Genomic DNA, 15,225 nt, shown 5'->3' with positions numbered 1-15,225 from the left:
TGACTGGTCACTATGACACACACTGACCACCAGAGGGCAGATGCTCAGTGCAGGAGCTGCCCCCTGGTGGTCAGTGCGCTCCCACAGGGGGAGCTCTGCTCAGCCACAAGCCGGGCTGATGGCTGCCAGCACAGCGGTGGTGGCAGGAGACTCTCCCACCTCCTCAGCAGTGCTAAGGATGTCCGGACTGCAGCTTAGGCCTGCTCCCCGCTGGCAAGTGGACATCCTCTGAGGGCTGCCGGGCTGCCAGAGGGATGTCTGACTGCCAGCTTAGGCCCAATCCCCTGGGTAGCGGGCCTAAGCCAGCAGGTGGACATCCCCCAAAGGGTCTCAGACTGTGAGAGGGCACAGGCCGGGCTGAGGTACCCCCTCCCCCAGGTGCACAAATTTTTGTGCACTAGGCCTCTAGTATAATAATAATAATGATTAACCTAACAGCCATAAGCCCTCCCCCACAGTCCCAGTGCCCAGATTCTTGTTTTAAAAATAATTTCTTACTCAAAAGAACCAGGGCTCTTTGGAGAAATGGCAAATTCCAGGTTCAGAAAATGTGTAATATAAATCTAAAATAGCTTTTTCTGCTAGGAAAGAAGCTTCAAAGACTACCAATTACATGTAAAAATGAGAGAGTATACCTGAGCAATTCCCTCCAGTGGAGTAAGTAGGATGTATGTAGCATCTATAAGCATAATGGCAATGCATTGAAACACAGCAAATATGCTTAACTCTACAAGTTCACAATAGTACTTAAAAAGAAACTGTTAAGAACTTTTGAAGTATGCTAGAGGAAAATTACTAAGTTGAAAACAAAACTTGTAACTAAAGGGAAAGAATTAAGCATTTGTCATTCCTTCCTTATATAATGTATCTCAGGGTAAGCAAATAGTCCATTAAGGGAAGTTTCTGTTTATAGAAGTACTAGAGGCCCGGTGCACAAAAATTTGTGCACTCGGGGGTTCCCTCAGCCTGGCCCGTGCCCTCTCACAGTCTGGGACCCCTTGCGGGATGACCACCTGCTGGTTTAGGCCCGCTCCCTGGGGAATTGGGCCTAAGCTGTCAGTCAGACATCACTTTGTGGCCCCGCCCCCTGTCACACACAGAGCTGCAGGGAGATCAGGGGTTTTGGGCGCTGCCCACTGTCATGCTGCTCCAGGGGCCAGGAGGCCTCGCTGCTCCGCTGATCCCAGGGCTGGGAGGCCTCGTGGCTCCGCTGATCCTGGGGCATGAGGCCTCGTGGTTCTGCTGATCCCGGGGCTGGGAGGCTCCACTGATCCCAGGCCGAGAGGCCTCGCAGCTCCGCTGATCCCGGGTTTGGGAGGCCTCGCGGCTCCGCTGATCCCAGTGCTTGGAGGCATATTACCCTTTTACTATATAGGATAGAGGCCTGGTGCACAGGTGGGAGCCGGCTGGTTTGCCCTGAAGGGTGTCCTAGATCAGGGTGGGAGTCCTGCTTGGGTGCCTGGCCAGCCTGGGTGAGAGGCTTATGGGTGTTTTCAGGCTAGTCACACCCCCTTCAGGGTGGGGGTCCCCACTGGGGTGCCTGGCCAGTCTGGGTGAGGCGCTGAGGGCCGTTTTCAGGCTGGCCAATTCCCCCAGCGACGGAAGCTCCCAGCCTCTCCTTTTTATTATTTTTTTATTCTGGGATTTATTTACCTTCTATAATTGAAACTTTGTTGCCTTCAGTGGAGCTCAGAGCCGGCTCCTGCTTCCAGCTCTGCTGTGGCCACGGCTGGTTGAAAGCAGGTATCTGGGGTTTATTTATCTTCTATAATTGAAACTTTGTTGCCTTCAGTGGAGCTCAGAGCCTGCCGGGAAGCTTGGCTTCCTCCATCACTGGAGCAACCAAGCCTCCTGCTTGCTTCAGCTCCGTGGCTGCTGGCCGCCATCTTGATTGGGTTAATTTGTATATAGTCGCTCTGATTGGCTGGTGGGCATGGCTTAAGGCATAGCGAAGGTACGGTCAATTTGCATGTTTGTCTTTTATTAGCTTAGGTACTAGCTAATAAGCAAACAAAGAATGATGGGATCAGAATATTGCTAATGTGTAATACCTGATTAGTTTATGAACCTAATAAGAAATGGTTATCAGTGGCAGATAACATGGTTATTGGTGATTGATAACATGGAGAGAAAATTATGTAGTATCTATTTCGTGATAGAGTACCCAGTACTACATATGAAGTAGTATTGCTAAAAAAACTAACACACAAAAATACCTAACCTGAATCTGATCAAGTTTGCATATCTAGTCACTGACTTATAGAAAATTGAAAGAGAAACATGTTAAATGACAGCACAGGAATGCATTTACTAAAATCTAGACATGGGAAACTTCTATAGAATAAATGACTTGCAAAAAAATCTATGCAAAAAAATCGAGAAACTGATTATAATGTGTGAATTATTTAGGTATTTATTCAAGCAAACTTGAAACAATTTAAAAGACAATTAGGAAATGTAAACATTGATTGGAAATTTGATGATATTAAGGAATTATTATGATGATTTTAGGATGTGATAATTCTAGTGAAGGCATTTTTAAAGACATTCTTCTCTTTTAAAGGTTCATATTAAAATATTTATTTTCAATATAAAAAACAATGATGGGGTTAAGTCTTCCTATTTCTAGGTCAGTGTCATTTTCTCAGTTCTAAAAAATATTTTAAACAATATTTTCCTCAGTGAATGTTAAATGACCTATTATTACCATTAATCGGTAGCTTTTTATGTGAGTGTAAATCTAATTGTATCATAAAAAACCTTAGATTCCAAGGAAATTTTGTTTACAATTCATCTTGTAGCACTCATTTTAGTCAGAGAATCTCTGCATAATTACAGATCTTATAAGCCTGAAAAAATTTATGACAAACACGTGTAGAATCTTCATTATGTTTAGAAAACTCAGAATTTTTCTTGTAATAATGATAACTCAAAGGGATTTGGAAATCATTTTCATTTTCCCTGATTGGACTTACCTGTCTCCCATTTGCATGTAAACTTCCTTTCCTGCATATTTTCATTGGCCCAATAAGCCCAGTGAATATATCTTTGGTGGGATCTACAGCAGAATAATACATCTTAGCTAGACAGACGGGGTCTTTGTAAGTGGGTCCAACTCCTTCAGGGACAGTCCATTCATAGGTGAAAGTTTCTTTGGATGCCACATGGGAGGCTGAAGGAGGAGGCACACCTGTGAGAAAGGTCACATTGGGAGGTTAAGTGTACTTTCTAATGTGGTGATTTGAGCCACAAAGAAGACTGGTTTTAGTCTAGGACCGTGGTCGGCAAACTGCGGCTCGCGAGCCACATGCGGGTCTTTGGCCCCTTGGGTGTGTCTCTTCCTAAGCCTTAAGAGTACCCTAATTAAGTTAATAACAATGTACCTACCTATATAGTTTAAGTTTAAAAAATTTGGCTCTCAAAAGAAATTTCAATCGTTGTACTGTTGATATTTGGCTCTGTTGACTAATGAGTTTGCCGACCACTGGGACTCTAGGATAATCTGCTTCTGAGCTCCTTATGAAGTTGAATGGAATCCTACTTGAATGAAATCCTACTTGTGCTCCTGTGTCAGGTCCCCAATGAGGTGATTTCCTCCAGGAAGCTTCCTCTAAACCTCTGTCTGAGATGGGTGCCTGCTACCATCAGAATGTTTATAACCCCCCACTCCCACCCCCACCCTCACCCCCAATTCACATTCTGGAACCCTAATGTCCAATGTGATGGTGAGGCCTTTGGGAGGTGATTAAGTCATGAGAGTGGAGCCCTCCTGAAGGGGATTAATGCCATTATAAAAGAGGCTCCACAGAGCTCCTTAGCCCTTTCACTAGGTGAGGACACAGTAAGAAGTCTGAGGCCCAGAAGAGGGCTCTCACCTAACTATGCTCTGATCTTGGACTTCCAACCTCCAGAATTGTGAGAAATAAATTTCTCTTCTTTATAAGTCACCCATTCTGTGGTATTTAGTTACAGCAGCTTGAACAGACTAAGTGCCCCTCTTTGTGCCCTCACAGCTCCTTAAGAAAGTCTCTGGCACCTTTCATGTTACATTGTGTATATTCCTCTACCCCCACCCAATCAGAACCTCCTTGAAGGCAAGCATTAATTCTATATTTCTATCAGCTAGTACAACACTTGGAAATAGGGGGCAATCAATGACTTTTCTATTGAACAGAACTGAACTAAAAATAATTTTATAACTGAAAGAGAGTTTGTTGGTGATCTTGTTCATACCTCCCAATTTTACACTTCAGGAAACTGAGGCCAGAAAGACAGAATAACTTGCCTGCCCTCACACTGAAGGTGGTGGCAAAGCCACTAGTCTTTATTGGTCAGGCTTGACATATAAAAATACCTAAATACATCCATATCATGGAATATTTTGTATAACTAAAATACATTTGTAAAATACTTATAATGCTAAGAACAAATTCTGGGCATAAAATTATGGTGATAAGTATATTTATATACTACAAACTCAACCATGTTTAAAATATTTCTTATATATACACAGACGAAAGTGTAGAGGAATTATATAAAAATATAGTAGTGGTTGTCTATAGAACTATTTAGATTTTTTAAATATTCTAAAATGATCATCTAATATTATTATAATTGCAAAAACTTTTAAAAAATCACCCAAATAGTACTCCAGAAATGTATAATTGATATCACCCAAATAAGTTACTGTCAGCATTGTCAATAATTGTCCAGTTAGGGATGGACAAAGTCTCATCACCCAACTGGAATTGGTGGGAGCAGAGGTGTACTTGCTTCCTGATGGTATCTGGGCAATTTTCTCAGAAGTCCTGTCTTCAGTTTTGATGGGACAGTTTTCCAGAGGTGAGTGGGTTGTTAAATGGGGTCAATTGTTAGAGAGTGCTGTACTCACTTCCATTCTGGGGGTTGTAATGGGAGGCGTAATACGTGCCCTCATTGTTCTTATTGACTCTCATCCCAATTGGCTCAATACTGAGGGGGTATGCTCCTTTGTTATGGAAGGTGACTCTGATGGTGTCTCCCACCTCTGCCCAAATGACAGGACCTAGGGACAAAGAGAGAATTATTATCCCTTGGTATGTACCATACAGAATATATAAGATGGTTATTTTCTTTGGCTTGTCCTTTGACAAGAATCACTGTGAGAAACATGCTTATCTGCAGCAAATAGAAAGCTTGGTTTTTAAAAGACCATTATCAATTTGATATGGTAAGACTAGAAAGAGATGAGCAGGGTGTTTTGATTCAGTTTCAGGTTCCTGAAATTTGTTATTATTTTTATCCAAGTCAGTTCACAAGCTTTATGCATCTACAAAAACCTATGCAGAGTGTCTAGGCTTTACTTGGCCTAGTCTGTTGGCTAAATGTGTGTTATTATCAAGAGTCAGGGGAGTGCTATAAACCTTGAGCACCCAAACTGGTAAAGTCAATCATCTTGGATGTGAAGACTAACACTGCTGTGAATTTTTCATCACCAAAATTCATTTTATTACCAAATACAGAATAAACCATAGATGTACAATGCACAAATATTTTATGCGATATTTAAAACACCATTTATTTAGAGCTGCTTATGTGCTTTCCTGAGTGTTTATGTGAATTAACTTATTTAATCCTTACAACAACTTTATGAGCTAAGGACTATTATTATTGTTGTTCCTATATTATGGAAAGGGAACAGGCACAGAACATTGAGCACTCTCAAAGGTAATTTGCCTAACAGGTGAAGAGTGAGGACAGTCTGAATCCACCCACTCTACTATTCTACCCCAGTGACTGAGCAAGAACCAGTCTTTGGGCTTCGCCTCAGGGCAGCCTACAGAAGGCTCTAAGACAAACCCAGCCTGACTCATTAGTAGCTAGGAGTTTATTTCTAAGGGAATATATCTATTTAAACAATGTGACCTAAGCACACAATTCCCCTTACCTCTTTGAAGAAAAAAAAATCATCATTTGGAGCCAGAATGGTTTTTAATGATAAAGATTTACTATTGGTAACTTATATTTGGAAAAAAAATAGCTGTTGCATTTTACTGATGATTGCTCTTCCACATCCCTAGTTTTTTCCCCTTCTTTCTGAGGTTAGTGTAGTCCAGGGCAAGAGCAGAATGTTTGCTTATGTTCTGCATGACTCACCCAGGATGCCAAGATGCTCCTCTTCAGGGCTTCTCTCCTTTCTATTTGTGAAGGAGGCATCTGTGTACTCACGATAAACCAGCTTTTTATAAGAGCCTCCAATTCTTGCAGGACCATGTTCAAAAAATATCTCTGAAGCACTGCCAAAAGAAAAGCATTTAATGCTGGAGTTGAAAGCAGAATAGAGAACAGGTATTCACCCAGGATACTAATTGAAGAGAAAAAATCTGACCAGTGCTTAGAGATAATTATTATCCATGAGTTACTAAATACTGAAACAGAGCAGACAAGACTAGGCCACTTCCTGAAAGGATGATCAGATAGGAATGGAGAATCATGGCAAAGAAGTTTCACTTTTTCAAGTGAAGTAAAAAAATTTCAAGAGGGCCAATGTCAATTGCCGATGGTTAATAAATTATCAAAAACCGAAATTTTAAACAAATTATGAAATCTTTAAAAATACAGTAGCTACTGCTTATTGCATATGAACACCAGCCAGATGCAGCTTTATTTATTATCTGAAACTCAAATGGGAATGCAACAAAGTTTGTAATATTCTTCCCATTTTACAAATGAAGAAATTTAATCTTAGCAAGATATTTGAGTGGAAGTACAAGAGACTTGGTTGTAAAGTCTGAAGGCAACCACCCCTAATTGTTCCTTGACCTTTCCAAACAAGTCTGTGTATCTGCGGACCCTAGGGTGTTTACTGGAATCTTTATGCTTAATCTTTATGTTTAAAGGGTACTACTGATGCCTGTGTCCTCCCAAGAATGCTTGCCCTACTGATTGTATCTAAAAGTTAATTTTAGTTCAAACTGCTGTTACAATAAAAGCCTGAAGAGGCAGGCAAATGAGGCTGTTTGGTTTATCTAGCCAGGCAGTCCCTTAGCCCTCTCTTTCACAGAAACGTGTGTCAGAGTAATCATTTATTTGTTGCTCAGGGTCTGCTGATAAGCCCCAGCAATTTGACTTCACAAAAAACCCCATTCATCTCTTCTTTCATTTGACAAATATATTAAACACCTGCCACTTGCCAGGAACTGCGATGTGCTGATGACATACCATAAGCAAGCTGGACCTGTCTCTCTGTGCACCTGACATCTGCAGGGAAGATAGAACTAGGAACCAACCAGTATAATAACATGGACTTAGCATGGGGTATTGTGGAGCATTTCTCCTGGAGTTAGGGACAGTGGTGGAAAGAGCCCCGAAGGCTTCCCAAGGAAGTGATGTTTTAAAACTATCTAGAAAAGAAGTAGAATTAAAAAGATGAAGTGTATATAGTAGGGAGTATGGGGCAGGCATTTACAAATAGGAAATAGCCAGTAGGAAGGCTCGGAGGAGAGATGGAGCATGGCATGCTCCCCACAATTTGGCAGCAGCATAGCATGCTGGGCAGGGCAGGGCAGAGGAGCAGAGAATAAGGGATGGACAGGAAGGACTAATTAAGGTTTCAGTACTCCATCCCAGTGGGAAAGGTTTGAAAGATTTAAGCATTTAGAATTCATGTTTCAGCAGGATCCCTTGGGCTTCTGCCTGGAGAATGTGTTGGACTGCATTAGACTGCAGTAGGGAGACCTGTCAGGAGACAGATTCAAAACCTCAGTGAGAGGCAGTGATGAATTCAGGGTCTGGTCAAAGAGGATGGAGAGAAATAGACAGCTTTTAGAGATATTTAGGATATGAGACAGTACGTGATGAAAGAAGGAGGGATTAGTGAAGGAGGGAGGGAGTCCAGGATGGGGTTCAGGTTCGGGGCTTGATGGATGGATGGTGATCCTATCCATGGAGAAGTGGCAACTCAGATATGTGGAGAAGATCATGGGTTCAGGTTTGGACATATTAATTTGGAGAAGCCTCATCCAAGTGGGGCGACCATTAAGCACTTTGAAATGCAAATTTGAAATTTATAAAAGCCTTTGGGCTAGAGATGCAGTTTTGAGAGTCAGTGTCTCTAAATATCAGCGTAGCCTGGGTCTTAAATTTCTGCTTCAGTAGTCACAGCTATTGGCTTGTGTGTTGTTGAGTAAATTACTTAACCTTTCTAAGTAGTTGAATGGCAAACAAAACATCTCTGAAGAGGTGGTGTTTGAGCAGAGACTTGAAGCATGGAGGTAGCATATCTCATTGATATTTTTGAAAGTTCATAATAGACAGTAGGAAAGGAAAACTGGGACTGGAAGAATGACTTGGAGGCTGTGTAAGTCATCAGATATGCACATAAAGTAGCTTGCATGTATCAAAGGACATGCTGCAGAGAGTGACAAGAAAACCTACAGAATGGGAGAAAATATTTGCAAAGCATATATCTGATAATGGCTTAATACCCAAAATAAATGAAGAACTCCTATTACTCAACAACAAAACAATCCAATTAAAAAAATGAACAAGAACTTGAATAGACTTTTCCTCATATGGCCAACAAGTTTATGAAAAGATGTTCAATATCACTAATCATAAGAGAAATGCAAATCAAAACCACCATGAGCTACCACTTTGCACCCATTAGGATAGCTAATTACAACAAAACAAAACACAGAAAATAAGTGTTGGCAAGGATGTGGAGAAATTGGAACCCTTGTATGTTGCTGGTGGAAATATACAGTGTTTCAACTGCTGTGCAAAAATGTATGGCAGTTTCTAAAAAAATTAAAAATAGAATTACCATATGACTCAGCAATTTCACTTTCAGGTGTGTATCCAAAAGAATTGAAAGCAGGAACCTAAACAGATACTTGTATTATAATGTTCATGGCAGCATTATTCACAATAGCCAAAAGGCACAACAAACAACCCAATTGTTCATCAACATACATGAATAAATAAAATGTGGTATGTGTACAATGGAAGATTATTCAGCCTTAAAGAGGAATGAAATTCTGATACATACTAAAAATGTATGAACCTTGTAAACATTATGCTAAGTGAAATAAGCGAGACCAAAGGGACAAATATTGTATGATTTCACTTGTATGAGGTGCCTAAAATAGGCCAATTCATAAAGACAAAAAGTGGAATAGAAGATATTAGTGTTAGAGAATTATTATTTAATGGGTATAAAGTTTCTTTTTGGAATAATGAGAAATTTCTGGAAATGGGTAGTGTTGATGATTGTACAACCTGTGAATGTATTTAATACTGCTGGATTGCACAATGCTATGCTATTGAGTGTTTTTTTTATTATTTTGTTAATAATTTGATAACTTTTGAACATCTTTTTTTCATGGACTCGAAAGACTCAAAAGTCATAGTTCTCAAACTTGGACTCACCCCAAATACCCTAATACATATTGAGTGGTCTAGTTACTTAATTTCAAGTACCAATTAATATTTTAACTGTTGAATGAACATTTTATGATTTTTTAATCATAGAGGAAGGGAGAGGGGGAAAGAGATAGAAACACCAATGATAAGAGAGCATCAATGATTGGCTGCCTTCTGCATACCCCACACTGGGGATTAAGCCCAAACCTGGGCATGTGCCCTGACCTGGAATCAAACCATGATGTCCTGGTTCATAGGTCAATGCTCAACCACTGAGCCATGCTGGCCAGGCTCATGATATTTTTCAGAGGGAGGCATATCTATATATATAAAAACCTAATATGCAAATTGTCCCCTCGGGAGTTTGATCGGGAGACTGGGAGTTCGATCAACTCCCTATGACGTGTGCTGACCACCAGGGGGCGGCATGGAATGAAGGAAGGCCCCGGTCGACAGCTGGAAGAAAGGCCCCAGTCGGCAGCCAGTAGACCCCGATCAGCCCTGATTGCTGGCTAGGCCTAGGGACCCTACCCATGCACTATTTTGTGCACCAGGCTTCTAGTTTTAAAATATTAGTCTTTTTTTTTTTTTCTGAATTACCTTCCAGGTGTTGTTAAGTTTTCTTTGGTGAAGGTGTCTATGCCAGATGGTGCATAGTTCCAGATGACTTCCTCAGCAGCAATGTAGTAGTGTCTAACATGCTTCCCAAGGATACTGCCCTCTGATGAAGGCTTGTTACAGTCTTGTACTTGGAAAAAGGCCTGCAAACCAGCTGAAAACCACACAGGAAAAGATGTGTTAATGGATCCAATGTTTCTCTCTCTGCTGCCTTGTAAACACTGCTGGTGAAGCAATAGGTGGAAACTGAAGAAATAGATATCTAGAAACAATATTATAAACTATACAGCAGTTATAAATAAGTTATTACTGATGGAAAATTAAGACCATTTTTTAGACTATACTATGTAGAGAATAGGTATTAATCAGTAGTGTTTTCAAAAATATGGTGCTAGTTTCTGTGGGCTTTCACATAGGAGGTCTTTTAATGATAAAAAAGATACATTAATAGATAAGTGAAGAAGAGAGTCTCTGCCATATTTTAAGAGGTAGGGTGAGGTAGAGGAGGTATAATAGAATGACCATCTATAATTATTGTTCTCTCACACCAAATGGTTTTGTACCTGTTACACTAGCCCTTCTGCTGCCAAGATCACATTTGATAGGTGAGATTACGTTTGAAGGTCAAAGTAACATACTCAAAGATCCACATTAAACCTAATTTTCTTCAGGAAACGAATATTTCAAATTAATATTTTTCAAAAACTAAGAATGTTTTATCACATCATATGAAAAGATGGGGAAGGAATTTATCAAGTTAAACCAAGAAGTAGCTGGACTCAAATAAAAAAAAAATTGTCTATATTTGATAGAACCAAGTAAAAAACAAACAGGCTAATTTTCAGCACAATATAGAAATATTATGGTGTTTACAATATTGTGTATTTTTCAAAGCTGAGGAACTATATACAGTATTATACTTTTAGGGCAGTACTATATTTTCAGGGCCAATTGTTCTTTTCCAAAATTAATATATTTTCAGATTTCATTATTTCATAAATGTTCCAGTCTTTCAGTCTTTTTTATTACATTACTAGAGGCCTGGTGCACGAATTCATGCATCAGTCGGGGTCCTCGGTCTGGCCTGCGGGATTGGGCTGGAACTGGTTCTCTGACATCCCCTGAGGGGGTCCCAGATTGCGAGAGGGCGCAGGCCGGGTCAAGGGACCCCACTCGTGCATGATCGGGGCTGGGGAGGGACACAGGAGGGCTCCAGGGCATCTCCAGCCAGTCTCGCTCAATCCAGATCAGCTGGACCCCAGCAGCAATCTAACCTACCAGTCGGAGCATCTGCCCCCTGATGGTTAGTGCACGTCATAGCGACTGGTTGACTGGTCTACTGTCTTCCCCCTTGTGGTCAGTGCACATCATAGCGAGTGGTTGAGCAGCCTTAGCATATCATTAGCATATTATGCTTTGATTGGTTGAATGGATGACCAGGCGACCAGACACTTAGCATATTAGGCTTTTATTATATAGGATGCTGTATACCATCATAGGAATAAAATTAAGTTACCAATTCAAAGTTCCTATCATTGCAAGGATATTCAGCTTTTGGTTTCTGATACCTAATGATTACCTCATTAAGTAGTGTAACTGAGACATGACTTCTTTTTTTAGCTGACAGCTTATTTCAGGTAAAGATGTCCTACCTTTCAGATGGTTTAGATTCTGACAGCTAAGCATCCATTCTCCAGGGTTCTGGGCCACCATAAAAGCATCAACAAGGGTGGCAGGAAAAAGATTGATTGTATCAACGCGGTAGTTCTTGTTAGTCAATGTTTGGCCATGAAAGAAAGCTGCGTGCACATCAACTTCATTACCCATACCAAAAAGATACCATTTTACTCTGTCCTCGGCACACATGGAGAGTCCTGGGAGACTTCCAAAAGCATGTCCATTCACAGCTGTAAGTCAAGAGTAGCGATTGAGACTAATAGACACTGGTCGCTGGGATAGTGATAGTTACCTCTACAGAAGTAAATCAATTTGGAATAGAAAAGACCTGGCACATATGCTGCTATTCCTCTCTCATACCCACATCAGACATTACTAATTGATCACAACACTCTTTAATTTGGACCTGAATTCAGCCTCAGGATTCTTGTCGACACAGTATTAGCAGATGAACCCAACACTGAAGGTGAAGCCCATTTGCTTTTTTTGTCATAGACTATACACCTTGGTATGTATGTGTGTTTCTTTCTAAATGCAAATGTGTGCATATATGTGAAACATACACACATACAGTGAATAGAAAAAAAGACTGATGGTTATTTAGTAATTGATCATTAATTGTGTTATTGGTGATAGTATGGATGATTTCTTTTTGACTATCAGATACAATTTTCTACAATACATATAAGTTGCTTTTATAATAAGCAATTTGTTTAATCAGCTTTTGGTTTCTTATTCCAAAGGAAATGGACAAGATGAGAAGAGATGTGGAGAAGAAAAAAAGAAATACAGGGGAAGGCAGTTAGGGAGCAGTGACCAGAGCCACAACGACCTAAAAGTTTAGAAGCAGAATGGCCTGAGACCCTTTGAAGAAACTTAGGGTCACTGTTCATAGTGGGTGGTCCTAGAGATTAATGGAAATTGGTTCTGGGAAGCACCGTGAAAGCACCTGCTGCAACTGAGGTACCTCTCCAGACTAGAATTTTGAGTACTTTTTTCTAACATTTGTTTGTGTTGACACATAACAGAGGCAGGATTAAAGTATGGAAAGAGGATCTTCCAGCCAGAATAAGCAAATGTTGGAAACAAAATCTGTACTTTCTTAGTAAGTTTTCTGTTTTGGTGGTACAATTATTTTTGTGTTCTCAGTTTCTTAGTAAAGCTTATTTTGAAGAAGCAAAACACAAGCAAACAAAATATAAAATTTATTGGTCTAGTTGGTGTTAAGGGATTTGATTTCTTATGTAAATCCTAATTGAATGACAGAAAATCTTTCTGAGCTCATAATTTGGTCTCTGAGAATTAAAGAGAAGCCTAGGCAGTAAAGAAAACATTTCTAGAAGAAATAAAATGAACTGAAATATAGAAAAAATGATGCAAAGTGAGGAGGGACAATGTAAATGTAGAAGAAATACTTTTTAGAACTATTTTCCTAAGTATAGTTCAATGCTTTACAATATAAGGATAATTTCAAGTATTTAGTTTAATAATTTAAGGCTGCCTAAGATAATTTTTAGAGTTTGGAAGATAAATAAATATGGAAATATGACATTCATATGCATTAATCCATAATTGATGATGTTTTTTTCCCCTAGCAGTTTGGAAATAATTTGGTGAATCTGGCTTTACCTGTTCAATAGTTGTGAATTGACTTGTTTAGCTGAATGTGAAGTTACATGTCCAATATGTTTTGTTATCAGAACCACAGGTTAGAAACTTCTTATTCATATGAGGGAATAAAGATAGCAGAATTAATGGGTCAAGAGCAATATGATAAAGTTAACATGTCTTTGGTAATCTTACAATACATTCTGTTACTCTCCTGGAAGTCTTCGTTGTCTTTGTCAACTTTCTCTGGTTGGGAGCAGTAGGTTTTAATGTTGTCATCTAGGTACCAGCTGAAATTTTCATCGACCACAGAAAACATCACTACAAATTCTTGGTCAATATTTTTTTCTTTTTCTTTATCCAGAGAATCTGAAGTAAAAATTCATATTTTAGTATAACTTAATCTTTAGCATGTAGTTTTTAAAGCTCTTAAGTTTTACTCTTTTTAAATAGATATATATTTTTATTGATTTCAGAGAAGAAGAAAGAAGGAGAGATAGAAACATCCATGATGAGAGAGAATTATTGATTGGGCCGCCTCCCACATGCCCCTCACGGGGCATGGAGCCACTACATAGGCACGTAGGGAATTGAACTCAACCTCCTGGTTCATAGGTTAATGCTCAACCATTGACCCATGCTGGCTGGGCTTTAGCAATGTATTTTAACATGTAATTTATAGTTTAACATTTTTAAAATAATCTATTTTCCTAATAATCCACAAATCTGGACTAGTCACTCCTGTTTTACATAATTGGAAACACTTAGGAAGTTTAATATTTAGTGTTCTGGGCTTGGCAGGCACTCATATATCTGGATGTTCATTAACCACATAACTATTAAATGCTCTTTGGCTAATGTCAATTCAAAGTTGCATATATCTACACTAATAAAAGACAAACACGCAAATTGACCGTACCTTTGCAACACCTTAAGCCACGCCCACCAGCCAATCAGAGCAACTTTATGCAAATTAACCCAACCAAGATGGTGGCTGGCAGCCATGGAGCTGGAGCAAGCAGGAGGCTTGGTTGCCCCAGTGATGGAGGAAGCCAAGCTTCCCGCCTGCTGTAATGGCTCTGAGCTCCACTCACAGCAACAAAGTTTCAATTATAGAGGTAAATAAACCCCAGATACCTGCTTTCAGCCGGCCATGGCCACGGAACTGGAGTGAGCAGGAGGTGTGGGTTGCCCCTGGCAATGGAGGAAGCCAAGCTTCCCTCCCGCCTGCCCTGGCCGGCTCTGAGCTCCTCTCAAGGCTACAAAGTTTCAATTATAGAAGGTAAATAAATCCCAGAATTAAAAAAAAAGAAAGAAAAAAAGGAAAGGCTGGGAGCTTCCATTGCTGGGGGGGCTTGGCCAGCCTGAAAATGGCCCTCAGCCCCCCACCCAGACTGCCCAGGCACCCCAGTGGGGACCCCCCACCTGAAAGGGGGTGTGGCCAGCCTGCAAACAGCCATCAGTCCCTCACCCAGGCTGGCCAAACATCCTTGGGTGAGGGTCCCCACTGAGGGGGGGGGGCTTGACCAGCCTACAAACAGCCATCAGCCCCTCATCCAGGCTGGCCAGGGACCCCAGTGGGGACTCCACCCTGAAGGGGGTGTGACCAGCTGCAAACAGCCATCAGCCTGTCATCCAGGCTGGCCAGGCACCCCAGGGGGACCCCCACCCTGATGCGGGACACCCTTCAGGGCAAACCAGCTGGCCCCCACCCATGCACCAGGCGTCTATCCTATATAATAAAAGGTATATGCAAATTGACCCTAACAGCAGAACGACTGGGAATTACTGGTCACTATGACACACTCTGACCACCAGGGGCCAGACGCTCAATGCAGGAGCTGTCCTCTGGTGGTCAGTGTGCTCCCACAGGGGGAGCTCTGCTCAGCCACAAGCCAGGCTGATGGCTGCCAGTACAGT

The 15,225-nt window shown here is 40.9% G+C and overlaps 1 protein-coding gene across 7 annotated transcripts in view; it reads right to left on the bottom strand.

Moving 5' to 3' along the window:
* The window catches only part of LOC102242845 (ceruloplasmin), a 100,215-nt gene that overhangs the window by 66,206 nt on the left and 18,784 nt on the right, over positions 1–15,225 (bottom strand). For all 7 annotated transcript variants that reach the window (XM_014537452.1, XM_014537453.1, XM_014537451.1 and 4 more), the window contains exons 4-9: positions 13,501–13,674; positions 11,673–11,927; positions 10,003–10,174; positions 6,136–6,275; positions 4,892–5,044; positions 2,976–3,190 (exon numbers count right to left, since the gene is read on the bottom strand). In XM_014537452.1, the coding sequence (XP_014392938.1) occupies positions 2,976–3,190; positions 4,892–5,044; positions 6,136–6,275; positions 10,003–10,174; positions 11,673–11,927; positions 13,501–13,674 (1,109 nt within the window). The remainder of the gene's footprint in view (positions 1–2,975; positions 3,191–4,891; positions 5,045–6,135; positions 6,276–10,002; positions 10,175–11,672; positions 11,928–13,500; positions 13,675–15,225) is intronic.

This window comes from Myotis brandtii, unplaced genomic scaffold (assembly GCF_000412655.1).
Source record: "Myotis brandtii unplaced genomic scaffold, ASM41265v1 scaffold179, whole genome shotgun sequence".
In the NCBI taxonomy this organism is placed as follows: domain Eukaryota; kingdom Metazoa; phylum Chordata; class Mammalia; order Chiroptera; family Vespertilionidae; genus Myotis; species Myotis brandtii.
Note: the sequence above shows the minus strand (reverse complement) of the source record. Positions and strands in the feature narration are given on the sequence as shown.